The sequence below is a fragment of the Ruditapes philippinarum genome, unplaced genomic scaffold (genome assembly GCF_026571515.1).
Source record: "Ruditapes philippinarum isolate M1 unplaced genomic scaffold, ASM2657151v2 ctg304_1_1_1_1, whole genome shotgun sequence".
Taxonomy (NCBI): domain Eukaryota; kingdom Metazoa; phylum Mollusca; class Bivalvia; order Venerida; family Veneridae; genus Ruditapes; species Ruditapes philippinarum.
Genome location: NW_026860870.1, coordinates 188404 through 214866, shown reverse-complemented (window position 1 = coordinate 214866; position 26463 = coordinate 188404). Strand labels below are relative to the sequence as shown.

The 26463-nt window shown below is 35.5% G+C and overlaps 1 protein-coding gene and 1 long non-coding RNA gene across 2 annotated transcripts in view; one reads left to right on the top strand and one right to left on the bottom strand.

The window, feature by feature from the left end:
- Window positions 1–2723: 2723 nt before the first annotated feature.
- Window positions 2724–10957, top strand: LOC132713661 (uncharacterized). Its single transcript, XR_009623476.1, has 3 exons — window positions 2724–2852; window positions 6046–6232; window positions 6951–10957. It is a non-coding gene; the product is annotated as an uncharacterized LOC132713661 (long non-coding RNA).
- Window positions 10958–17326: 6369 nt separating this feature from the next.
- Window positions 17327–26463, bottom strand: part of LOC132713660 (integrin alpha-4-like) — a 100224-nt gene continuing 91087 nt past the window's right edge. The window contains exons 10-13 of the mRNA XM_060696311.1: window positions 21432–21554; window positions 20582–20683; window positions 19447–19569; window positions 17327–18909 (exon numbers count right to left, since the gene is read on the bottom strand). Of these exons, the coding sequence (XP_060552294.1) occupies window positions 18838–18909; window positions 19447–19569; window positions 20582–20683; window positions 21432–21554 (420 nt within the window). The 3' untranslated portion in view covers window positions 17327–18837. The remainder of the gene's footprint in view (window positions 18910–19446; window positions 19570–20581; window positions 20684–21431; window positions 21555–26463) is intronic.

Here is a 26463-nt window from a genome sequence, read left to right as displayed (position 1 = left end):
TATTTAGCATCAATGATTATATTTGATCCTTGATCTTATAATTATTGTCATTTTAAAATGTCATATACAATCTATTCTAATCAATAGGACCCGTGGTTGAAAAGAATTTCTTTGCGTAAACTTTAAAATTTTAAACATTATATTCCTTAATATGTCATTTGCCATGTATAAATTTATAAAAAAAATTCAAAGCAAATATGTTTTTTTATTGATAATATTTTGCCATGGCAAACTTTTATGCAATTGCCATGGCAAATTTTTGCCATGGACATGCCATGGCAAATTTTTTTGCCATGGAATTGCCATGGCAAATCTTGCCATGGCAGAAATTTGCCATGGCATTTCTATGGCAAAAATTTGCCATGGCAAAATGAAAAAAAATTAGAGATTACAATAAAAACATAACAATACGACCAAAAACATGTCATAGGATAAGTTTTAGAAAGTTTTGTGATGTTTTAAAAAAATAATTGCCATGGCAAATTTGCCATGGCAAAAGTAGGAAAAATCTTGCCATGGCAATTCTAATTTGCCATGGCAAATTATTTGCCATGGCAAAATGCCGAAATGCCATGGCAAAACACACTTTGCCATGGCAAATGCAAACTTTAAATGCATTTTTACAAAAAAGTATTAAAGATAGAAAAACAAAACATATTAACTTTTAAACCTTTTAGTAAATATGACAATTTAAGATAGTTTTCATTTTTTTAAAGCACGTAAAAATAGGGGTTGAATTTGCCAAAAACTGGCGCGGCAAAAAGAAACCGGCAGCTATTATATTAGGATTAGGATATAGATTGTTTAGTTAATAACATATTGTTTGAAATTATCTTTAAGGTAAATAATTATCTGAAGAAGAGATATCAAGAGACAAGACAATATATGTTAAATATTGATCAATAAATAGAGTTTTTAGATTGAATTTTTGTGACAATGAATTTTATTGTATTTAATACTGTCTGTTCTTTAATATGACAAATGCTTTTTTAATGATGTTTTTTACAAAAAATCTGGAGTAGCAAAATATGCGTTTAAATTGTAAATTCTTTCTTTCTCTACAAATTCACATACAAATTGGTACTTTCATCAATAAAACTTTTCAATATCCTTGAGTAGGGCCTAGATGTCTGTTACAGTACTGGTTGGGGACCACCAAAACCGGACAACCACCAAACCCGGACGGTCCCAAAAATGCTTAATTTAGAATTTTCTTTGTTCAGTGGTGGTCAGTCATTTTTATATCAACAATAAATGCATGTTTCTTCTAAAATTAAGTAAATAAATTTATTTCAACCTCCGTAAATGTTAATATTTTAATGTCTATTTCAAGAATGCTGACGTTGAAATTTGGGGGCCAAGAAAGCAATGCCTGACCTCATATACCAGCTATAATCATTTGCAGAGTAAACAGTAGAATATCCAAAACTTCAGCATAATTTGTTGCTGAAATATTGTATATCATGTTAAAAGTCAAAAATCATAGCACCCAAGCTTTTATCTAAATTAAATCACGTCATGTACATATCTGTCCGGACACGTGGTACTGTAGTGTTGACAATTGAGGTAATTTTGATACCCTTCTTGTTGAGCCTCAGATATTAGAGTCAATACATTCAGAAATAAACAAACTAGTTTGTTAGTTAGGAGAAGAGCCTAGCTGAACTGTGTCAATTTTTTTTATCTCTAGGTTAAAAATTATGAAATCTATAGGAAAAATGTTCAAAAAGTGTCCGGTTGATGGTCCCTGACCAGTAGTGTGAAAATGTTAAAACCATGAAAGTTATGATGAAAACATATCAAAAGTATGAAAAGTAATCATTACCAGTAATATATAATAATGGGCCGAGTTGACCCGTGCTGAGTTGGAATAGGGCCAAGCTGACTCGAGGGCCAAGTACATTTTAGGGCCGAGCTGACCCTGATTCGAATTTACAGTGTTGACTGTTGTGTAGGATTTGCTTTTTCATATCTATTGTATATAGACTATCTATTAACATAGAAATAAGTTTATAATATATTTAACTGTTGTGTACAATTGATATTCGATCACTGTATCAAAATTTATCTCGGCCCTCCTGATTTTTATTTGGCGAGGTCCGAGGACCGACAGCCTTTCGCACAGACTGCAATTTGCAGTTGGTATGGTAATTTTTAGTGTTTGATGATCAGAAGATTTTTTCCTTCTGAAAAATCATGGACTTGAATAATTCAAATCTGTGTGAAAGCGCAAAGAGAAAGAGACTGAAAATTAATTTATTATTTCTATGGACAATATAGATGTTATAAATTTGTAATCAAACATGTGGGTCAATTTTCAGCAGTAGTTGAATCATGACAAAGTATTTTTAAATAATTTATTTTAACTTCTGGCTACTTGAAAATTTCATGCTGGATGTTTGCTTACCATTACTTTTTGCATAAGAGCTCTATGATTGACATTAAAGTCCACGGGCCAATTCATTTCTGATATATCTATAATCTTTCCGATATCTTGTTATAATATAAATGACTGAACATCATTTTAGAATTATTAGGAAGAAATACATATGTTCATTCTTTGTAAAAATGTTAGAAGACTTGCAAGTTACCGACTTAATCATTGCATTTATTTATTATTGAAAAAATGCTGAACAGCTAGTCTCAACAGTGTTATAGGCTAGAATTTTCAGTTTGCATTAGGGCCAAAATATATTTTAGTCATGACGGCTTTCCTATTTGCTGTCAAAAAACTTTAACCTTGTTCATAACTTTTTCAGATCTTGGTGTATTGTCTTCATACATGGCCACAACAACCCTTCAAATAGACTAGACTAAACTTAATTAACTTGACCACCATATTAACATTCAAGGTAAATGTCTAAATTTTCTTGATTTTTGCTATTAGTAGCTATAACTTTGTTATTTTTGAATGCTTGAACAACAATCTTTCAGGATAGGACCTGACTCACTCATAAATGTCCTTGAAGCTTTTGTGATCAGAAGTTGTGCAGAATAATACAAATACAGAACAATTTCATTTACTTGGTTTTGCAACTTCTGAGACAATGGATTTTAAAGATAGTTGTTTTCTTGAAATTTCAGGACAGTATAGTAGAGTAGTAAAGACATTAAATTTTAATACATACTGTATATATACTATAATTACTTTAGTGTCCAACTTTATTTGTCATCCAATGAAAACGCTGTATCTCTTAAAAATTGTGTGCGTTAATTTTCATAGAAGTACAAAAGTCGATACTATATCGAATTACCTCCATAGTCGACTTCTATTTTTCATGGTACTTCATAAAACCGCATAGTGACATAATAAAGTGAATGATAATGAGGCCAAATAAAGTTTGACGCTAACTATGTTAGTATTCATCCGTGCTGTTCTACAGAAATAAGAAACATTCTCCTGTCGCTATCGCTCCCGTCGAAGTTTCTTATTTCTGTAGAACAGCACGGATGAACACTAACATATACATAGTATACTATAAAAATCTTTATGCTTGGACAATTTTGAACAAATTGTCTCTTAAACAGTGTTAGAAATTAGGATTTGAATCGACTTGGCTGGTCGGACTATTAGATTGAAATATTTACTTGCCCAAAAGACATTTCACTAGCACGATTCATTTGTTCAAAACAGTTGTTTATATTGCCTCTGAAAATACAGTAGCCTGGTCAGGCTTTTTACTGTGAAAAGTTGGTAGCCCGAGGAGAAATTTAGTAGTCGGGCTCTCAGACTACTGCTAATTTCGAACATTAGCTGCTTAAATTATTGATTTGATATCAACTAACATAATAATTGGGATACTATATGTATATCTAATAATAATTATATTTTATTATGCCCCCTTTTGAAAAAAAGGGGGTATATTGCTTTGCACTTGTCGGTCCGTCGGTCCGTCGGTCCGTAGACCAAATGGTTTCCGAGTGATAACTAAAGAACCCTTAGGCCTAGGAACTTCAAACTTGGTATGGTGATTGGTCATGACAAGTAGATGACCCCTATTGATTTTGGGGTCAAGGGGTCAAAGGTCAAGGTCACATTGACCTTGTAAGCAAAAACGGTTTCCGATCAATAACTAAAGAACCTTAAGGCCTAAGAACTTCAAACTTGGTATGGTGATTTGTCATGATCAGTAGATGACCTCTATTGATTTTGGGGTCAAGGGGTCAAAGGTCAAGGTCACATTGACCTTGTAAGCAAAAACGGTTTCCGATCAATAACTAAAGAACCTTAAAGCCTAGGAACTTCAAACTTGGTATGGTGATTGGTCATGATCAGTAGATGACCCCTAACGATTTTGGGTCAAGGGGTCAAAGGTCAAGGTCACATTGACCTCTTGGGTAAAAACGGTTTCCGATCAATAATAAAAGAACCCTTAGGCCTAGGAACTTCAAACTTGGTATGGTGATTGGTTATGACCAGCAGATGACCCCTATTGATTTTGGGGTTAAGTGGTCAAAGGTCAAGGTCACATTGACCTTGTAGGTAAAAACGGTTTCCGATCAATAACGAAAGAACCCTTAGGCCTAGGGACTTCAAACTTGATATGGTGATTGGTCATGATCAGTAGATGACCCCTATTGATTTTGGAGTTAAGGGGTCAAAGGTCAAGGTCACATTGACCTTGTAGGTAAAAACGGTTTCCGATCAATAACGAAAGAACACTTCGGCCTAGGGACTACAAACTTGATATGGTGATTGGTCATGATCAGTAGATGACCCCTATTGATTTTGGGGTCAAGGGGTCAAAGGTCAAGGTCACATTGACCTCTTAGGTAAAAACAGTTTCGGATCAATAACTAAAGAACCCTTAGGCCTAGGAACTTCAAACTTGGTATGGTGATTGGTCATGATCAGTAGATGACCCCTATTGATTTTGGGGTCAAGGGGTCAAAGGTCAAGGTCACATTGACCTCTTAGGTAAAATCAGTTTCCGATCAATAACTAAAGAACCCTTAGGCCTAGGAACTTCAAACTTGGTATGGTGATTGGTCATGACCAGCATATGACCCCTACTGATTTTGGGGTTAAGGGGTCAAAGGGAAAGGTCACATTGACCTTGTAGGTAAAAATGCTTTCCGATCAATAACTTAAGAACCCTTAGGCCTAGGAACTTCAAACTTGGTATGGTGATTGGTCATGACCAGCAGATGACCTATTGTTTTTAGGGTCAAGGGGTCAAAGGTCATGTAACATTGACCTTGTAGGTAAAAACGGTTTCCGATCAATTAACTAAAAACGCTTTGGCCTAGGAACTTCAAACTTTGTATGATGATTGGTGGTGACCAGCAGATGACCCCTATTGAGTTTTGGGTCAAGGGGTCAAAGGTCAAGGTCACATCGACCTTGTAAGTGAAAATGGTTTCTGATCAATAACTTAAGAACGCTTAGGCCTAGGAACTTCAAACTTGGTATGGTGATTTTTCATGACCAGCAGATTACCCCTTTCGATTTTGGGATCAAGGGGTCAAAGGTCAAGGTCACATTGACCTTGTAAGTAAAAACGGTTTCTGATCAATAACTAAAGAACACTTCGGCCTAGGAACTTCAAACTTGGCATAGTGATTGGTCATGATCAGCAGATGACCCCTTTTGATTTTGGGGTCAAAGGTCAAGGTCACATTGACCTTGTATGTTAAAACGGTTTCGGATCAATAATAAAAGAACCCTTAGGCCTAGGAACTTCAAACTTGGCATGGTGATTAGTCATGACCAGCAAATGACCCCTATTGATTTTGGGGTCAAGGGGTCAAAGGTCAAGGTCACATTGACCTTGTAAGTAAAAACGGTTTTCTGATCAATTAAGTAAAAACGCTTAGGCCTAGGAACTTCAAACTTTGTATGATGATTTGTCTTGACCAGCAGATGACCCCTATTGAGTTTTGGGTCAAGGGGTCAAAGGTCAAGGTCATGACCAGTAGATACTTGATAACCCTTATTAATTGTTTGATCACTGGGTCAGAAGTCATGCATAATTACCTTATCACATGAATAATTGGCTGCTGATAGGGGGCATACATGTTTTACAAACATATCTTGTTTTTCAGAAGTTCGGCCTACATGTCAGATTTATAAATGTGAACAGCAGGATATCGATTTTAAGGATGCTTTAGGGTCAATGACAATGAAATCATGAGAGATAAAGGCTAAAATGTGAGACTGTCAATCTGACTAACCTTGAAGTGAATAAATGGAAAAATATTTCTTTCAATAGCATGGGCATTTAAGGAAGAGGTACATGATTATTTAGAAGTATTTGTATATGATATTTCTTAATTATTATTTTCTAATAGCTTTTTTTTCTTGACTTGTTTAAAGGCTGACACAGGACAGTTTATTTTAAGTCAGTGAGCTTCTGTCACTGGATAGACTATTGTCACAAAAAGCCAAATTTATAAAAAAGAATTAGTGTATTTAAATATCTTATACAAGAAATTAGGAACAAAATTAATAGCAAGAACAATTGTGACATGTAACATGTATTTAGGAATTCAGCTTTCCTTTCCTTTTCACCTCAGGACAATTCACATTAAAATATTGAATATTCACAGTAAGCAGTGTTAGCACTCCAACATATCTGACATATATGATCATCTTATCATCACTTAGCCAGAATCACTCACATTTATGAATTTGAATAATTTTGAAAAAATTGCTGCTAAGCAAATAGATAAAATACCCGGGGTGTCTGTGACTGATTGTTTTAGTTTATTGACTCCTTTCACTGCTGTAAGTTCAAGCTCAGCATTTTTTCATGTGAGAAAGCTCATTTATGGAACATTGATGGTATCCATGTGCCTGAAATCATACACATAGGTGCACCAAGGTCTTCCTCAACCAGTAAAGCTGGAAGGAAATTGTGCTGAAAATCCCCCCCCAAAAAAAAAATTTACAAAAATAGTGGAATTTTAATTTAATTTTGCAATTAACTTTTTCTAAACAAATATTTCAGGAAACAGAGGCGCTTATATGATAGAACAGATAAAGCAGGAGCGATAAGGAAAGATACATGTAGATGTGTCTTCATGTCGGAAACACTTAAGAAATAGAAAAATTGTGGTTTTATAAAACTTAAAAGAAATTGGAATACCAGGAGACTGCCTGCCCTTTGCAATGTTGGATAATGAGTTCTTAGATGTGATGTCGAAAGCCTCATGAATATAGTACCATGACTTAATCTAATTAGAAAAAGAAATGACATTGAGGAGAAAACTAGTCACCAGTCTTTCACCAATAACTAGAGATAACTTTCCAATATTTGAAATATCATAATATGTATAGAACTTTAATGAGCCACCAGTTTTTCACCAGGAAAATAAGATCACTTAACTATTTTTAGCTCACCTGTCACAAAGTTACAGGGTGAGCTTTTTTGATCGCTTTTCGTCCGGCGTCCGTCCGTAAACTTTTACTTTAAATGAAATCTCCTCATAAACCACTAAGCCAATTTCATCCAAACTTTACAGGAATGTTCCTTTGGTGGTCACCTTTAAATATTGTTCATAGAATTTAATTTCATGCAGAACGCTGGTTGCCATGGCAACCAAAAGAAAATGACTTAAAGTATCTTCTTTTAAAGAACTCAAAGAGCTAGAGCTTAGACAAAGTATCTTCTTTTAAAGAACCCAAAGAGCTAGAGCTTAGACATTTGGCATGAAACATCTTCTAGTGAGTGTCTACCAAGTTTGTTCAAATAAAAGCCCTGGGGTCAAAATTGGCCCGGCCCCAAGGGGTCATTGATTTTCCCTATATGCATATAGTAAAAACTTAAAAATCTTCTTTTAAAGAACCAAAATAGCTAGAGTTTAGATATTAAGCATGAAACATCTTCTGGTAAGTGTCTACAAAGTTTGTTCAAATAAAAGCCCCGAGGTCAAAATTGGCCCCGCACCGGGGGTCATTGATTTTCCTTATATGTGTATAGCAAAAACTTAAAAACCTTCTTTGAAAAAACCCAAATAGCTAGAGTTTAGATATTAAGCATGAAACATCTTCTGGTAAGTGTGTACAAAGTTTGTTCAAATAAAAGCCCTGGGGTCAAAACTGGCCCCGCCCCAGGGGTTTCATTGTTTTTAACTATATGTGTATAGTAAAAACTTAAAAAATCTTCTTTTAAAAAACCCAATGAGCTAGAGCCTAGATGTTTAGCATGAAACATCTTCTTATGGTGTCTACCAAGTTTGGTCAAATTTAAGCCCTTGGATAAAAATTGGCCATGCCGGGGGTGGGTGGTGGTGCAGAGGTCTTTGTTTTACATTATATTTGTGTAGTAAAAACTTAACATCATGAAACATCTTCTAATGGGTGTCATACAAGTTTGTTCAAATAAAAGCCCTGGGGTTTAAACTGGCCCCGCTCCAGGGGCCTATATACACATGGCCCTCTTGTTGAAATATGTATGAACAAATCTTTATCAACTTCAAGGTTTTATTGAAGGAATTTGAATAACTTGGCACAAATGATTGTTATAATAAGACGATGAGTCATGTGCAACAACCAGACCCCTACCTCCAGGGTCAAGGTCGCACTTGCTCATTCAAGGTCAACATTGTCTATTTGAGAGTATATCTCGTGTCTGGTCTATAACTTTCCTATCTCTAAAGGGATTTTGTAAATACTTGCCACAATTGCTCACAATAATGAGAAGATGTGTCATGCGCAACAACAGGTCACCTGCCTCCAAGGTCAAGGTCACACTTGGAGGCCAAATATTAACATAACCTGTTACAGGGTATATTTCGTGTCTGGTCCATAACTTTGTCATTTATTGAAGGAATTTGAAATAACTTGGCACAAATGTTTGTTATAATAAGATGATGATGCGCAATAACCAGACCCCTACCTCCAGGGTCAAGGTCACACTTGCTCATTCAAGGTCAACATTGTCTATTTGAGGGTATATCTCGTGTCCAGTCTATACCTTTCTTATCTTGAAGGGATTTTGTAAATACTTGCCACAGTTGTTCACAACAATGAGATGATGTGTCATGCGCAACAATCGGTCACCAACCTACAAGGTCAAGGTCACACTTGGAGGTCTAAGAATAACATAGCCTGTTATAGGGTATTTTTTTGTCCGGTCCATAACTTTTTCCTATATCAAAGGATTTTGAAAACACTTGGCACAAATATTCACTATAATAAGACAATGTGTCATGCGCAACACCTGCATCCCTACCTCCAAGGTCAGGGTCACATTTCGAGGTAAAAAATTAACATAGTCTTTTAAAGGGTATATATTGTGTCCAATGTAGAACTTCTTCATAGTTCAAGGAATTTTGAAATAACATGGCACAAATAGTCACAATAATAAGACTATATGTCAAGTACAACACCTGCACCCCTGCCTCCAAGGTCAAGGTCACACTTAGAGGTATAAAGGTAACAAAGTCTGTTATATGGTATATTTTATGCACCGTCCATAACTTCTTCATAGATGAAGGGATTTTGAAAATACTTGGCACAAATAGTTACAATGATAAGATGATATGTCATGCACAACACCTGCACCCCTACCTCCAAGGTCAAGGTCACACTTAGAGGTCAAAGCAGGGATTTTTTCCAGGATTTTGGGAACATAACCCATACCCATGGAACTGGGAATTTCAGCAATATTTTGTTAAAAATTGGGAAAAAATACATGACTGAAATTTTGCAGTGATTAAATGTATGCAAGCAATCACTGCCTAGGATGGCTTCTTCAAACATTTTAACACTATAACAGTGAAGAAGCCCTTATTTTCAAAGATTTTAGAATTCTTTATTCAATATCTATATTTTTGTAACTTTCAATTGGGAATATTTTCCTGTGGATTGGGAAAATAATATGTCCCAATAACGGCTATAAAATGAGCCAAAAAATCCCTGCAAAGCTTAACATGATAGATTTTGAAATTCAGTATTTCATTTTATTTCTTTAATAAATATATTGTTGCATTTGCAGATCTAGCATTGATCATAATTTTGGACTGAAAATCCTTAGATCCCTGGCTCAATCTTTTGAAATAGCACAATTTTTTGTTTCATATAAAACATCCCTGAGACAGGGGACGTTAGTAACTCTGTGGATCAAAAGTCAAATAATAAATTAAAACATGAGAGTATATTTCTATATACATGGCTGGATTTTCATAACATTTATCACAAATCATGAAATGTTCACTTATGTATACATCTTTCTCCCCAATCTGAAGCTTTAAGGTTCAGTTCTGAATAAAGGCAACAGGCTCGATATGCTGCCAGTGGGCTTGTCTAATTATGTACATATTTTGATTACCCACTCAATATAAGCATTGTTCTTAACGCAGGCATTCAAGTCCTGTGGGCACATTTCTACTTTTGACTATATTTTGTTGTATAATATCAGTCTTGTATGTAAAAAATCCTTAAAACAGCACCTCCTATACCACTGGCCGTTTGCATTAAAGCTTCTTTCATTCAGATTGTTATAACTTGTGTCACCTCAATATGTACCAATAATTTAAAGGGACTCACTCCATTGAGGTTTAAAAGCCTAAAACATAACATTTGAATTTCTACAGAAATGAGCCGGGGCACTTGATACAGAAATATATGCACAGATAGTGAAGAAATATACTTTGAAATAAATTGAAAATCGATTTTTTATGCTTTTCTCAGCCTGATCTGCGTGAAATGTGTTTAAACGCTTTTATTTTGGGTCATTTTTTTACAATTTGAATAATTATTCTTGAAAAACGAAGTGCGCAAATGATCTGAAATTTTTCTCAAAGATAAGTGGTCAAAATATACATCAAGTGGTACATTAATCTAGAAAATAAATTTCAGTCTCATCATGTCAAAAAACCTCAGTGGAGTTCCTTTTACACAGTTTATCTGACAAACTAAATTTCATTATCTCCATATATTTAAGCATTTATTTTTTATATCACATATATTTTTACTTTTATGCAAGTTTTGACAATAAAAGTTTACTTTAAATCATTGTTCTTTGTTTTGCTATGACTTTAACAGCATGTACATCAATTTCATACTAAAACACAATTAGTCATGTTTGAACTTACACATGTAAGCACATGATGAGCTTTTCTTGTCCTTGAGTTTAAAATAAAAAGTCTCTTCATTAACTATGATTAAATAATGCTTATGGCATGGTCTTGAATTCCTATGAAGTAGTTATATAAGTCATGGCCGATTTAGGTCAAACTGAGTGGTTCTTTGTGTTCATAATGCAGTAGTATTATCTATTAATTCACTTATTAGAAACAGAATTGCCTATGATTTCAACTGATTATGAGTGTCACAACTTATGGGTTTGGGGCCCTGGGCCAAGAACTAGTTATCAGCCCACTGAACATGAGTAGTGCAAAAACAGAAACAATGACGTCACATTTTGTGTCATCAAATCAGCAAGCTGTAGATTGAAGCTTGCACATATTCCTTTGTTTTTAATTCACACACATTGGGAATTTCTATGAAAATTTCCTTCCAACAGTACTTTCAGTGCTTTGATTGAAAAACAAGCATGATCTTTTTAAATTGATATTTTTACTAAAATTACGTACCTCTTTCAGACTTGTTTTCATCGAGGGCTCTGCAACGGAAGTGTCGATGGCTCTCATTTAAACAGATCACCAAAATGTGAAGGAGCCACCGTTTAGTGGGCGTGTAACGTAACAACACATTACTGCTCATTCAGTGCAACTCAGTTGTTCAACATCTAACATACTCTAAATCCATTATTAAAACATTATTTAACACATTTTTGACATTTCTAAGGAATAAAAAATGGATTTCTGAGGCACTATGTGCCTTTAAGGAAGTTTGCTGTAATAAAGATTCTTGACAAGTTATATGACCATATGTAAATATTATAAATGGTTGTTTTCAATATAACCTTTCCTAGTGGCTCGGGTTATATATGCACATAGCCATTTATAAAGGGCCATATAACCTGTCAAGAATCTTTATAACCTATAATGTGAGGAATAAAGGCCAACATGTGCTTAGCTTTTTGTTTAATATCATATGGGAAAGATCATGCCAGCTTTCACTCTCAAAATTAATATTGATGTCTATTTTCGTTTCAGAAGCGAAATTACTGCACACTGTAAAAGTTGATAACCAGGGTAAAAACAAGATGAGTGATTCAGGACAAGAATGTGGTGATATATTGATGACCAATGAAGGTACGGATGTGACTGGAGGGATGACGCTGAAATTCAAAACTGCTGTTGATATAGCAAAAAGTACTGCAGGCAAAACTTGTGTGTTCATATGCATGATAGGTTCAGAGTATGCAACAGACGTTTGTCTTCATGGAACAAATAAAAGTGTCAGGGGCAATAACTCTGGCACAGAAATTGTCTTCGTGACTTAACAATTTGTTTTATAATTATGATTCTCATTTATTTTACAATATGATATTATATTGAAAAACAAATGGTGCAATAATTGATAATATACTTCAATGTTTTCATTATCAGAATTTTGTTATATTTATTTTAATTTGTTATGATTTACATGAAAAATTCAGATCAATTAGGTGCCTATAAGGACATTATATTGTTGTTATTGAGAAAAATAACATTACATAGCTTTTTCTAGCTATTTTGGGAAAAGTTGGGAAAAATTATTTGACATGTTGGGAAATTTGAGACTTTAAAAAGAGTTAACAAAAAAAGTACCAAATACATGACTTTAATTTTATAACATGTGTATAATAAGTCAAAACAGTTCAGATTTTCTTACAAGTTAAGCAGCTCAATACTTTTTGGCAGCTGGTGGAAAAAATGTTTGCAATGTCGAAACAAAATGGGGCCTTATTTCAGCCTCCGGTGACAGGTTGAAAATGTAAAAAAAAAAAACTGGCTGTTAAATTAAAGTGCATTGACTAACGATTTTCAAACTTTGTTTGTAGATGCACTTTGCCAAACCCATTTACAGGTTAAATGTCAATGTCACAGTTTGTCAAAATATTGAAGTCATATCACAAGTTTATGCCTCATTTTGACTAAGATTTCACCACTGGTTAATTAATCTTTTCTTTTACCGACTCACTGATCAATATTCTCGCTCATTAACTCAATCACCCACCTTCTCACTCATTCAAGGACCTACTCACTACTCACAGGCCTACTCACTCATAACAGTCGACAATTAAATAACAAGAAAACTTACCAGTTGACGACACTGACGACTGACGAGGACAACATTAATCGATAAATTACAGAATTCCTCAAACGACAGCCTACTTTTCACTGCCTAATACCAGCTGCTCATTGACAGTTTCAATTTATGTATTTGATAAAGTCCAAAAAAAGTCCAATGTGCACACAGACATGTGTACCATTTTGCAGGAAATATGCTAAACTAATTTTCCAAATATAGTAAAATCACATGACATTAAGTTTCCACTTTTTGTATACTTTAGGTCTCAATTTAGTAATTATGCACACCTTCAAAGAAGTGGGGGTATATTGCTTTGCATTTATATGTCGGTCGGCCCGTAGACCAAATGGTTTCCGATCGATAACTAAAGAACGCTTAGGCCTAGAAACTTCAAACTTGCAATAGGTATGATGATTGTTCATGACCAGGGTATGACCCCTATTGATTATGGGGTCAATGTCACATTGAACTTGTAGGTAAAGACGGTTTCCGAGTGATAACTAAAGAAGGCTTAAGCCTAGGAATTTCAAGCTTGGTATGATGATTGTTCATGACCAGCAGATGACCCCTATTGATTTTGGGGTCAAGGGGTCAAATGTCAAGGACACATTGATCTTGTAGGTAAAAACGGTTTCCGATCAACAACAAAAGAATGCTTAAGCCTAGGAATTTCAAGCTTGGTATGATGATTGTATGTTCATGACCAGCAGATAACTTCTATTGATTTTGGGGTCCAGGTCCAATTCGATCACAAAATTGTCCCAACAAAGAGCTATAGTCAAAATTAATGTCTGATGGGCCTTGGAAGGTGACTTTCTAATATGATCCAAAAGACAATTTCAAAGTAAATATCTTCAGTATTTTCAAAGATTAATGTTACATGTAAAAGTAAGTTGTAAAGTTTAAAAAATTCATAATATATATAGTGTATTCTAATTGGTTAATTATCTCGTGGCCACGATTTGGCTATTTCGTGGTCACGACATAGTATCTCGTGGCCACGACTTTGCTATCTCGTGGCCGCGACTTAGCTATCTCGTGGCCACGACTTCGTAACTCGTGGCCACGACATAGTATCTCGTGGCCACGACAAAGCTATCTCGTGGCCAAGACTTAGTAACTCGTGGCCACGACTTAGTAACTCGTGTCCACGACATAGTATCTTGTGGCCACGACTTAGCTATCTCGTGGCCACGACTTAGTAACTCGTGGCCACGACTTAGTAACTCGTAGCCACGACATAGTATCTCGTGGCCACGAGATAAACACACACATGTCACCTTTGTGCCACCGTAGACTTGGCACGGAAAGAATGAAATTGGCGACTGGCTCTGCTGAGCTCTTCTTTTTATTTCCTTGGACTGACCTGACCTTTTTGTAGTATCAGACACTCAGTAGTATCGTATTCTCTATCTTATACTGACTGAATTTATTAAATAGAAATAAAATTATATCTTCTAGGCCTATGGCAAGCATATTTTATTCAGCATATTCCAAATGAATCTGTTTCAAAATAATTTTCCGTATGTAACAGTTACATTTTATGACGTTGCCATGAAACCGATCTAAATATGTACGCTGTTGAAAATAACTCTTGCAGTCAAATAGAGTACCGGCCCTGTTATTAATATCCTATCATATATTAAGTCTCAATCTTTTCAAATAATGAATATTTCTCGATTCATTTAGTCATTCAATTATTCACCTTTTATGTTAACATCAAGGTGTCTATTTTAATACTGCTTTTATTGAAAATACACCTGAATGGTCTTCACGTGCAAGGATCCTGTTAAGAAAGACATTAACCCGATTTTTTTCGCATTTTGGAATTTATTCATAATTTCAGAAACAAAAATCTGATACATAATTTCAAGCACAGCTACAAATGATATGTAATGCAAAACTACAGGGGTTCGCACTTTGTTGCATTCTGTTTCTTTTCTCTTGTCGGTTATAATAGATATCAATTAATTTAATCAAATATGCATATAAAAGAATTTAAGACTTTCATAAAACATTCGACAATATCATTTATGTAAGAGATTGATATATTTCTTCTTTACTATATTGTTGGAAATAAATAAAACATATCTAATGTGTTTAAGTAAAGGTGCGGCGCATTTACTTATTTAAGTAAAAATGCATGAGCATTTAGTTCAAGTTCCTATTAATGTCCTCAAAATGAAAGCACTAAGCAGTCCCAGATACAGAATGAAATACATATAAAAAAAAGACGTGTTGTTTATAACTTTACCCACCTGGGTCAGGTTAAAAAAATTTTGTATGAACTATGGGGCAGAAAAAGTACGCAGGAAGTGAACATTTTACACTATCTTCCATGTTTGTTATTGTAACTTCTGAATATTGTTCTTGTCACACGATGTGTTAAGAAATAACTCGGTGATAACACTGCATTTTAGTTTCATGTTAAGCCTCGGTCTCACTTACTCCCGGCAGAGCCCAGGATCATCCCGGTAAGTTACCGGGATGATCCGGGACGATCCGGGGTGAAATTATTGTTGCGGTCACACTTACCCCGGCAGCACTACGGTAGTTCTCAACTAACCACACAGGATGCGCTCCGGATCATCCAGGCAGAGCCCAGGTGCAGCTACGGTTCATGCCGGTGCTTCCCCGGTCGTTCCCGGATGACGCCGGAAGAGCCCCGGTTGACCCAGGCAGAGCCCCGGTCGATCCAGGCAGAGCCCCGGCAAAGCCCAGGACGATCCAGGCAGAGCCCCGGTAGAACCCCGGTGGATTGAAAACGCCCGAAAATGATAACATTGATACATAATTTTTATTTAATATAATATCTATTGTTCCAGAATAGTAATTCATGATGATTTTCTGAAAAATCCTTATGTCATACTGGATAGAAGGGAAATGTGAGGGGTTTTAATACCAGCAAGTGCAGTCATCGCAAATTGTCGTTATTCTTTTGAAATGATCCGGGCTTTGCCGGGGCTCTACCGGGATCAACCGTAGCTCAACCTTACTCATCCGGGGCTCTGCCTGTATTTGCCGGGACTCTGCCGGCATTTTCCGGGGCTCTACCGTAGCTCTACCGGCTATATCATACCCCGGATCATCCCCGGTTTGTGCCGGCAGAGCTACGGTGCTTCCCCGGTATAACCCCGGTCGTTCCCGGCAGAGCTAAAGATGAAGCCGGCAAAGCTATACCTTCTCGGACCAGCCCGGTGATATTAAATATTTTATTCCATCCGGGGTCGAATGTCGGATGTTCCCGGATCATCCCGGATCATCCAGGACGTTGCCGGCAGAGTTACGGATGTACTCCGGTTGTTCCCGGTCGTTCCCGGATCACCCCGGACGTCTACTGGGGCTCTGTCGGGATGTAAGTGAGACTGTAGCTTAACATACGGTCATAGATTTACGTTCAAAACTGCATTCTAATATTATCTATATGGACAAATATTCTGGGGATTTTAAACATTCATTTATAACGCGATTTGAGTAAAGAAGATCAACTTAACGTCCAAACCTCGGTATTACTTTATGAATTTCATGGCGCATTTCTGTATCATTTCTATTCAGGTATATATCAATCAGTTGATTTTTGTTTCCTATTTGATAATCTTTTGTTGGGATAATGTTTCTGGAAACTTTGTGTTACAGAAAGTGTGTTAGTTTTAAAGTGCGTTTCATGTATCTCACCCCCTCCCCCCTTGTGGCTGAGGGGTTGCCTTTAAGGGTTGAGGCATCAGAACTGTAGCCACCATTTATCCCTGCGTGATCGTAAGAGTATCCTAAATGGGTTTGAATAACTGTAGTCTATGCATCTCTTAGCTCCAGCAGTTTAAGTGATATGACTCCTGTTGCTCTTAATTTGTCACACCCGATATATACTAAATCATCTTTCTTGCTTCAGCGCCATTATGACCTAAATTGTGTTGGTGCGCGCCATAAAAAATGTATCTCAATTTCACAAGATCTATGTCTGGGCTTACAGACTCCTTTAAAAAAACAATCAATAGAAATTGTTTAGCACATTTATGTTAACTTGAGGCTCGACTCAAACCACTAATAAAATATGTATATGCATGCAGACAAATGCAATATATGTCATGTACTTGTAAAATTACTAAGTCAATACGAGGTGATTTTTTTCCAAAAATATATTTTTTATGATTATAGAGTTGTACAACATAATCTATAAACAAGTTTTTGTTCTTAAGTTTTGATTATTAACATGAATGGTCAAATCAGCGTTTCGTGTTTTGTTTCTTTTGGTCACACTTTTAAAATATTACAATTTTACGATTCAATCGTGTTAAAAGTAGGAATAGAAATAAATTAATTAAAAGAGCAATAACTAGTATAAAATATACAAAGGACAATTACTCCAAAACGATGCAAAAACAGGTTTATTGTTCTTGAAAAATGGATTTACTTTAATAAGATCTATCAATATATGAATCTCTTATACTTCTTCAGATTTGCTACCGAAAAAGAATAAAATTAATGTGAAAAAATACAAAGGACAATTACTTAGACAATATTTCAGAGATCAATGGTTTTAAAACAGTGCGCCACACCTTACGGGGACTCCACTGAGGTCCAAAAGCCTACAATCTTAACATTTGAATTACTTAATACATAGATAAATCCGGACACTTAAAACAGAAAGATGCAAACGATAATTAAGAAGCATACTCAGAAATAAAATTAAACTCGTACTTTTGTGCTATTCTCAGCCCGATTTGAGTTAAAAGCGTTGCAACGCTTTTCAATTTTGGGTCGTTTTCAAAATTAGGATAATTATTCAGGAAAAAAACGGAGTAACCGAATGATCTGAAATTTAGCAGACAGGTTATTTTTCTAGACCTACATCAAATGGAACATTGATCTCGGAAAATTATTTTCAGTCCCTTCTTGTCGTAAAGCCTAAATGGAGTCCATTTAATGAGCTCAGTCCATCTGGCAAAACTTGATTCCACAGATACAAGCAAAAACATATAGTAACACAAAACATATTTTCAGAAATAATACATGCTGGGTAAGAAATGTATGGTTAAGTGTTTCAAATTATTGCTCGAACATACACAATACTTTAAAGATCCTGTAACACATTTTTTGTCATGGTTTTATTTCATAAATATGATGCCCATATTAAGATTTTTCAATATTGTAAGTTCAAATAAGCATTATTTATAAAGATATTGCCGAATTATTTATAAAAATATTACCGAATTTAGCATTTCATGTAAATAAAGGGAGGTAATTAGAAATTTATTTTCTATAAATTCGAAGTCGAATCCAATACGAAATGAATGCATGTAATTTATTGATTAATTATAATGTGCACAATTATTTGCATTACTCATTTTACATTTTTTTGATGTTTGAAAATTGTTTTATTTGCATAATTATATACATATATAATTTTTGCAAGTGTGGTATACACACAGTAACAATATTAATCACAAAACATACAGGATCTTTAACCAGTCGACGCATTTGCTCAAGAAATAATTATCTTTACAAAATGTTATCTACATTTTATTTACGAAGCCTTTTTTCCAAATTAAAACAAAACCACTCGAGTAAGGCGAATGTTAAGACTAGCATTTTAACTGACGTAATAAATGTACATGCAAACTAGTTGTTTAACTTTCTTTTTCCTCCATTGTAGTATAAGCTTGTTTTTCGTTATTTGACAATCTGATATGCTAATGGATGTACAATCTGGCGCGCTTCCATTGTTGAACCTCATTGTGTTTCTTCCGCACAAAGAATCCACACTGCAAATACACTATATTGTTTTTATTATCCTAAGCTTTAATGAAACTTTGGTAAATCTACTGAATATTTAGTATAATTGTAAAGTTTTAAGATACATTATGTTTAAAACAATCGTCCTACACAATTTTTTATTAATTGCAAATGATTTATTTTTAACATGGTAGCAGAAAAAAGGCGAGACTGTCAAATAAATTGTTGAAAGTACAAACATGCCACGAGACGACTGTAATATTTGCAAAGATATGTTATATATTTTATTTACTATGGTTTGTTTTAACTGCCGATCACTGGTTTCTTATAACATATTCAACTTTAAGTTTAATATCATAATTAACACAAAACATATTTGAAATTTGAGAAAAAAACACTCAAATCTCACACCTCTTATTTGTGTGTGTGTGTGTGTGTGCTTTTTTTCTGAATGTTTTGCCGATTTAAAACATAATTTGGTCATGTCTCGACAGTCCATCCACTTAACCGTTTTTTTTTTCTGGATAACTAACCAGAAATCACCAAGATTTACAAAAATGACCTACCTTCCAAAGAATTATGATAACAATGATAAGAAAAGCGAGGGCACCAAAAGCACTTCCTATAATTATCCAAATGTCCACCTCTAATACAACAGTTGAAGGTTCTACAACAAATGTTGTCCATTTCTGGAATACATTGATTTACATCGCTGTATTGCATTAATGTACAGTGTTTATAAGATATATTATATTCAAATAAACAGACAAAATAGTGTAACGTAATAAAATTCTGTAATGTTGTGAAATATACATTTGTATATGTACTTAATGTTAAAAACTGCAGTTCTATGTGACATTTGAAACATGCATAATGACATATTATAAATAACAGAGTCAAGTAAATATTTTAGTTTGAAGAAAATTATACGCATTAATGAAGTTCCGGATGTTGTCTTGAATTATGCCCCCGGAATAAGCATGAAATATTTCAAAGAGCAATAATTCAAATATTTTGCAAAGAGAAGAAGATTAATGATTCTTGATAAATTTATTTCTTCTCAATGCGATGTAACCACATATGAAGTTAAATGATGTTTATGACTGAAGTAGTAAAGATTTTATTCCGTTGTTAAATTGTTACAAACGGACGAAAGAAAACCCGGTAGGAGGAAGTCAGGACGGACAACCAACAATCGTCGTCCACAATTTTTTTATTAAATGCAAATAATTTGTTTTCAATATTGCAGCAGAAAAAAAGGCGAGGTTTTGTCAAATAAAATCTTTAAAGTACAGAGCTGATTGACACATACATGTCACGGGAGCGAGTATTTCTACATATAACAGAAAGTCACAACTTGATCAAGTCCTTCTGTTGAACCCTATATATGTACAGATTTATAACGAAAATATGTATAGATTCAAAACAAAAATACTAACAGTTGAACTGATTGTTCAGTTCTTTAATTTTTGACGGACACAATGCCTTAGTTGTTTTTAAGAAAAAAGAACAACATTCAAAATATTATTGTATTCATTTAATAAAACACAATTCACATGGGTTTATCGCAACAAGCATAATACTCAAAGTTTAGAAGTAAAATGTAAATATTTTTCCTGATTTTATCATGGATGTTTAACATCATGAACATACTTCGTACCAACATATTTTATGACAAACGTATCTCAATTCCAAATTTACCTCAGCATATACAGTTTTTTCCCACGGAACAACTTTTCCACCGTACCAAATAAATGGATCTGTAACGGTTGCGTTTGTTGCGTAATGTATTTCAAGGAATTCCTTTATAAAACAAGTGATACACAATTCAATACAAAGATGTAACGAAACATTATGTCTCCACTTTCTTCATTTTAAATCTTTCACAAATGAAGGTGCTATTCTATCAGAATGGGTTAATACACATACTGTCATAAACTTCAATTTACCGGTACAACAAGTTCAGACCTAGATCAGCCGGCACTTTGGAGAAAAGGAAATCTTATCAGTGTTCTGCATTGTTCGCTATTTAGTCAGTACTTTTTTGTTTTGAAAATTATGAAAGTTTTGTCTAAGAATGGAAGATAGGAAAGTTTATTTAGGATATTTTGGCGCGGTAGTATTAAACTTGTAGCCTACCGATTTCATACCGGTAGACTCATTATCAAGGAGAATGTCTTCGTAGGATGTCATTAGACAAAACTATGGTGACTGGCTTGTACTAAGTCGTATTTTTGCTCCGCAGGACGCCAGACGGAAACACGAAAAGACGGCATTGTGACCATATGTCGCACTTTCGATCCGCGGAAACAATAAACTCGATAAAGTGGTCATTTTGACGTATTTTTGTGCATTCGTCATGCGCCCAGCGGAGCTAGTATTCGACATGGCATAAATCAACTACCGTACAAAACTGTATGAACTATGAAGTACAATGTAGTAACGCTCTTATAAATACCGTATTATATTTAGGCCTTCCAACTAACAACAAACCAATTAAAAATAATAGGACTAAATTAGGTACTACCAAAGAAATGTGCTTGAAACATACCTTTTGTTTGGCAAGTTCTTTTTCAAAAACATCCAGTTTGATATCGATGATGTGTTGTTCATTGTGTTCCAGATTTAGTACTTCACAATATATCACCTCACAAGAATAGTCGTCGTTGCACATCTTAAAAATTCAAACATTTACATATCTGGCGCTTTGTTCACTCAGATTTAAAGATCAGGGTAAAAATCAGGATCAAATTTAAAACTCAAATAGTTCCCATTGTTTATTTACATAATTATATCAACTATTTCATATTCACTTGATAAAATTGGACTTCAAATAAAATGTTTATGGTGTTTTAGAATAAATGTACATTGATTTTGCAATATATGGTCCGAATATTGATCTTGATCCTAAAAGTGATTATTATTCTGAACCAATTATGTTTGTATTTGTTTTAAAATTCGTCTATTTTATCCCAAAATAAGGAGGGCTATTATTTAGAATAGCACTTGTTTGTTTGGGGGCAATTTTCTGTTTTCATCGCTTACGAGATTGTAAAGAACTATCCCTCAGAAACTTGTCAAACTATCCTTTAAAAGATGAACATGTGAATATTACGCGCAAGATATTTTTATGGCACGACCTTTCTGGAATTTTCGGCATCCAAAGAGGCAGGATTTTTCAGCAGTGTTTAATTTAGAAAGATATAAGGGTTGTTTTGATAGGCAATTGATAATATAAATAATCCTGTTCAGTTGTATTAATGGTAAATCATATTATGTATGTAACCTGTTCTACATTGAGTTTTTTTATTGCCTTTCTTTCTTTCTTTCGGTAAAATTGAAGTCACGTGGGCCGTGGCGCGGTTTTTTTGCATGACTCACAGACTGCAATTTTGTGGTTAACATGTACATTATTAATAAAATATAATACGGGAATAATTAAATAGAGTAATAACAGGCACCAAATCAAAATATTATTCTTTATTATGACTTCATTTGTTTTCTTTTTCATTGATCAAAAATGAGACGTTCACAATCCACTAGGAAAAGGAAAGCCCCAAGCCGGTTAGTGGATAAAGGAGTTCCCGAATCCCGTGCTAAACGGTGGGTAGCCAAACAAAATCCCAGAATTCTGTCCCTGTTGGTGGCTTAAAAGTGCCAGGCCCAGTACAGATCAATCAGCCAACGCCACCTGTTGGTCTTACTAGTTCTGCTTCAAGTTCAGACGCTAATGTCTGACTGAGGGTAGTACTTTTTGAACCTGGAATTATCCCTTCAGTTAGATCAAATTTGGGGTATGCAGTCCATCAGACAGTCCGGGATAAAGTGACATCAGGCCAATATGTTGACTTAGCGGTTTTCTTGCAAAAGGCGAACGCCACCCAGGACCTTGGTCCTAAACTCACTATATCTCCTGCCAGCCATGTAACAATGGCACAAGCTACGCAAAATAACAAAATAAGTAATATTGAGGAATGGTCTGACGCTTTCCTTATTTATGCAAGCATTTATTTGTCTGCCCACCCATCAGCAACACAGGTAATATTGAAGTATTTTATTATTTTGTTACTCGCTATGCTGTAAAGCGCCATGTAGGTTTGGGGTGGCAAAGTTACGATACACAATTTAGACTCCGTTTATCTGTAAACCCAGCATCAGAATTGTTGAACTTTACTGTTATTGATCAAGAGCTATGGTTGCTCTGCATGGGCCCAAGATTTTATTCAATTTAAGTGGGGACAAAAAGTGCTACGATTTTAATTTAAGATCATGTACTTGTGTTGTTTGGTCTTATCGTCATTGTTGTCTCAATTGTAGCGGGAACCATTCAGCCCAAGCATGTTGGAGGCCAGGGGGCACTGGGGTTGTTCAAAGACCAAGGGGGGTTAAGTCAACATTTAGTCAGCTAAGGCAGCCCTTACAGAGAATATTGCCTAGGCAACTTTTCAGACCTAGACTGTCAGCCCAGCCTAGGCACTAATCGCCACTGCATTGAGAATCAAATGTGTGTTTGACATTTAGGCTGTTCTCTGTTAATGTAAATGTTTAAAAACATGCACTAACCGCAGCGATGCTGGAATACTTATTTTGGGCTTTAAGTATGGCTTTAAAATTGAATACACAAGACCTAGAGCATCAATTGAATGTCGAAATCTGAAATCCGCATTTGATCATAAAGATGAGTTAATGGGTAAAATAAATAAAGAAATACAACTGGATAGGTTAGCAGGTCCTTTTGACAAGCTCCCTTACCCAAATTTAAGGGTATCTCCTGTAGGTCTGGTGCCGAAATCTGATGGAGGCTGGCGAATGATTACGCACCTCTCTTACCCTAGGGGTGCAAGTATTAATGACGTGATTCATAATCAGTTTTGTAAAGTACAATATACATCTTTTGACAAGGTTACAGAAATGATCTATGATTTAGGGACCTGATTGCAAAGCGTGACCTTAAATCAGCTTATAGAATTTTACCTATACGGGTAAAAGATTTTCCTTTGCCTGGTATCAAAGCCGATGGTAAATATTATGTAGATAAAGTTTTACCAATGGGTCAAAGTCAGAGCGCAAACCATTTTGTGAAGTTCTCAACATTTTTATATGCCCTATTGACTTTGGGGTCAGAAGGTCAAAGGTTAAGGTCACTATTACTTTAAAACTTAAAACAGTTTCCGGAGCATAACTTAAGGTCTATTTGTCTCACAATATTCAAACTTCATAGGATTATTGTCCATATTGGGTAGAAGACCCCTATTGATTTTTAGGTCACAAGGTCAAAGGTCAAGGTCACTATTACTTTAAAACTGAAAACAGTTTCCGGAGCCTTTCTTAAGTTCCATGTGGCCCACAATATTCAAACTTCATAGGATGATTGTCCATATTGGGTAGAGGACCCCAATTGATTTTTGGGTCACAAGGTCAAAGGTCAAGGTCACTATTTCTTTAAAACTGAAAACAGTCTCCAGAACATAACTTAATTTCTATTTGGCCTATAGTGTTAAAACTTCATAGGATGATTGTCCATATTGGGTAGAAGACCCCTATTGATTTTGGGGTCACAAGGTCAAAGTTCAAGGTATCTATTACCTCAAAAATGAAAACAGTTTCCATTTGGCCCTCAATATTCAAACTTTATAGGAGGATTGCTATTTGGAGGAGGTAATACTTTATTTAATTTATTAGAAAAAAACACTTTCGGGTATATAATGCTCCGCCTAGCAGTGCTCTTGTTACAATGGTTATGCTGCCACAAAGCAGGATCGGACACTATGGCTCACCTTCTTGGTGACTTTATATTTGCAGGGGGTGGTAACTCAGACTCATGTCAGAATTTGCTAGTTACCTTTGGGGCAATATGTCAAGATTTAGGTGTCCCTATGGCTACTGAAAAATCAGTCAATCCTACTACAATTATAGCTTTCTGTTTCTGGAAATAGACACAAATGCAATGTCTGTCCGTATACCAAGCCACAAAATATTCGAACTTACGCTATTGATTCCAAATTTTTGAATAGACGGAAGGTTTCATTACGTAAGCTGCAGAGCCTAGAAGGCAAGATCATTTTATTTGGCCAAGCCATTAGATCAAGTCGTGCATTTCTCTGTCGTTCTATGATGCTATGATGCCACCCCAAAAGCCCCATCATATGCTCAGGGTTTTACGCGCTACGAAAAAAGATTTATCGGTCTGGCTTAATGTTTTAGAGAATTTCAATGGGATTACGTATATTCCAGAGAAAGCTTGGTTCACAAGCAATGATTTGAGTCTTTTTACTGATGCAGCAGGATCAGCTCATTTAGGGACAGCTTGCTTTTTTCAAGGGCATTGGTTTTTCTTTACCATGGTCACACCAATGGGTCTTTTATTCAGTGCTGAAAGATCTTTCATATTTAGAAATGGTCCCAGTAGTTTTGGCACTCTGTTTGTGGGGGAGCGGTTTGCAAATAAGAAAATTACTCTTTTCATTGATAACGAGGCCTTAGTGCAGGTTATTAACAAACAGACTTCCAAATCTAAACGACTTATGCAATTGATCAGGTTTTTTGTGCTTAAATGTATGAAGCTGAACACTATTTTTCGGGTAGTCCATATCTATTCAAAGTGCAATGCTATAGCAGATGCTATTTCTTGTCGACAATGGGAACGTTTTTGGCAGATGGCACCCAAATCAGACCGGGAACCGTTCGAACCCCCCTCTTCAGTTGCTCCGTTTGATCTACAACTAGACGATTGTTGAGCGCTTCTTCGGCGCAAAATACCATTAAGGCATACAATATTAGGCTCGCATGTTTTAACCGTTTTCGTAAGGGTTACAGATTGCCAGAGCTCTTGCCACCAGCTATTCAAGAGGTTACAATGTCATTACGCAATTTTAGCTTTAGGACAGCTATAAGCTTTCAGTGTAAACTAAGGGTTTTTTATGAACATTTCGTAGTTAATATGGTCTTAGAAGGCTTGCGTCGAACAGCCAAAGGTAAGAAGGCACGCCTTCCTATTAAATTGGAGTTACTTCAAAGCATTCTGACTAAGATTTAAGCAGTATGCCGAGACACTTATGAGGTTAATCTCTTCTCTGCAGTTTTACAGTAGCATACTTTGGGGTTTTTTGGGTAGGGGAGTTGACAGCCAATAAAAAGGTTGACATAAATATGCATAAGATCCTAGGCATACAGGATATAACTTTTGGTCCTGAAGATGGACATGTAATTCTTCTCTTAAGGTTTTCAAAGGCAGACCAAATGGGAAAGGGGGCGTCGATAAAAATTTTAAAGTTGCAAGATAGTAGTTTGTGTCCAATAGGACATCTTAAAAAGATATATAAAATACAGACACAGTATTCCCGGACCACTGTTCTGTCACTTTAATTGTCATCACCTGACTAGGTACCCCTTTTCGGCAGTCCTCAGTTTCCGCTCGGGGGGGGGGGGGCAGCTTCTTGTGCTGCAATATGAGGATGGTCAGTAGGGCAAATTAAGTAGTCCGGTAGATGGTCCTCTGTTGCGTACAAAACATATATTCAGTCAGTTTAAGCCTGCATAACGTGTACATAATGCATGATTTTTGTTATAAAGTAGGTTCTCAG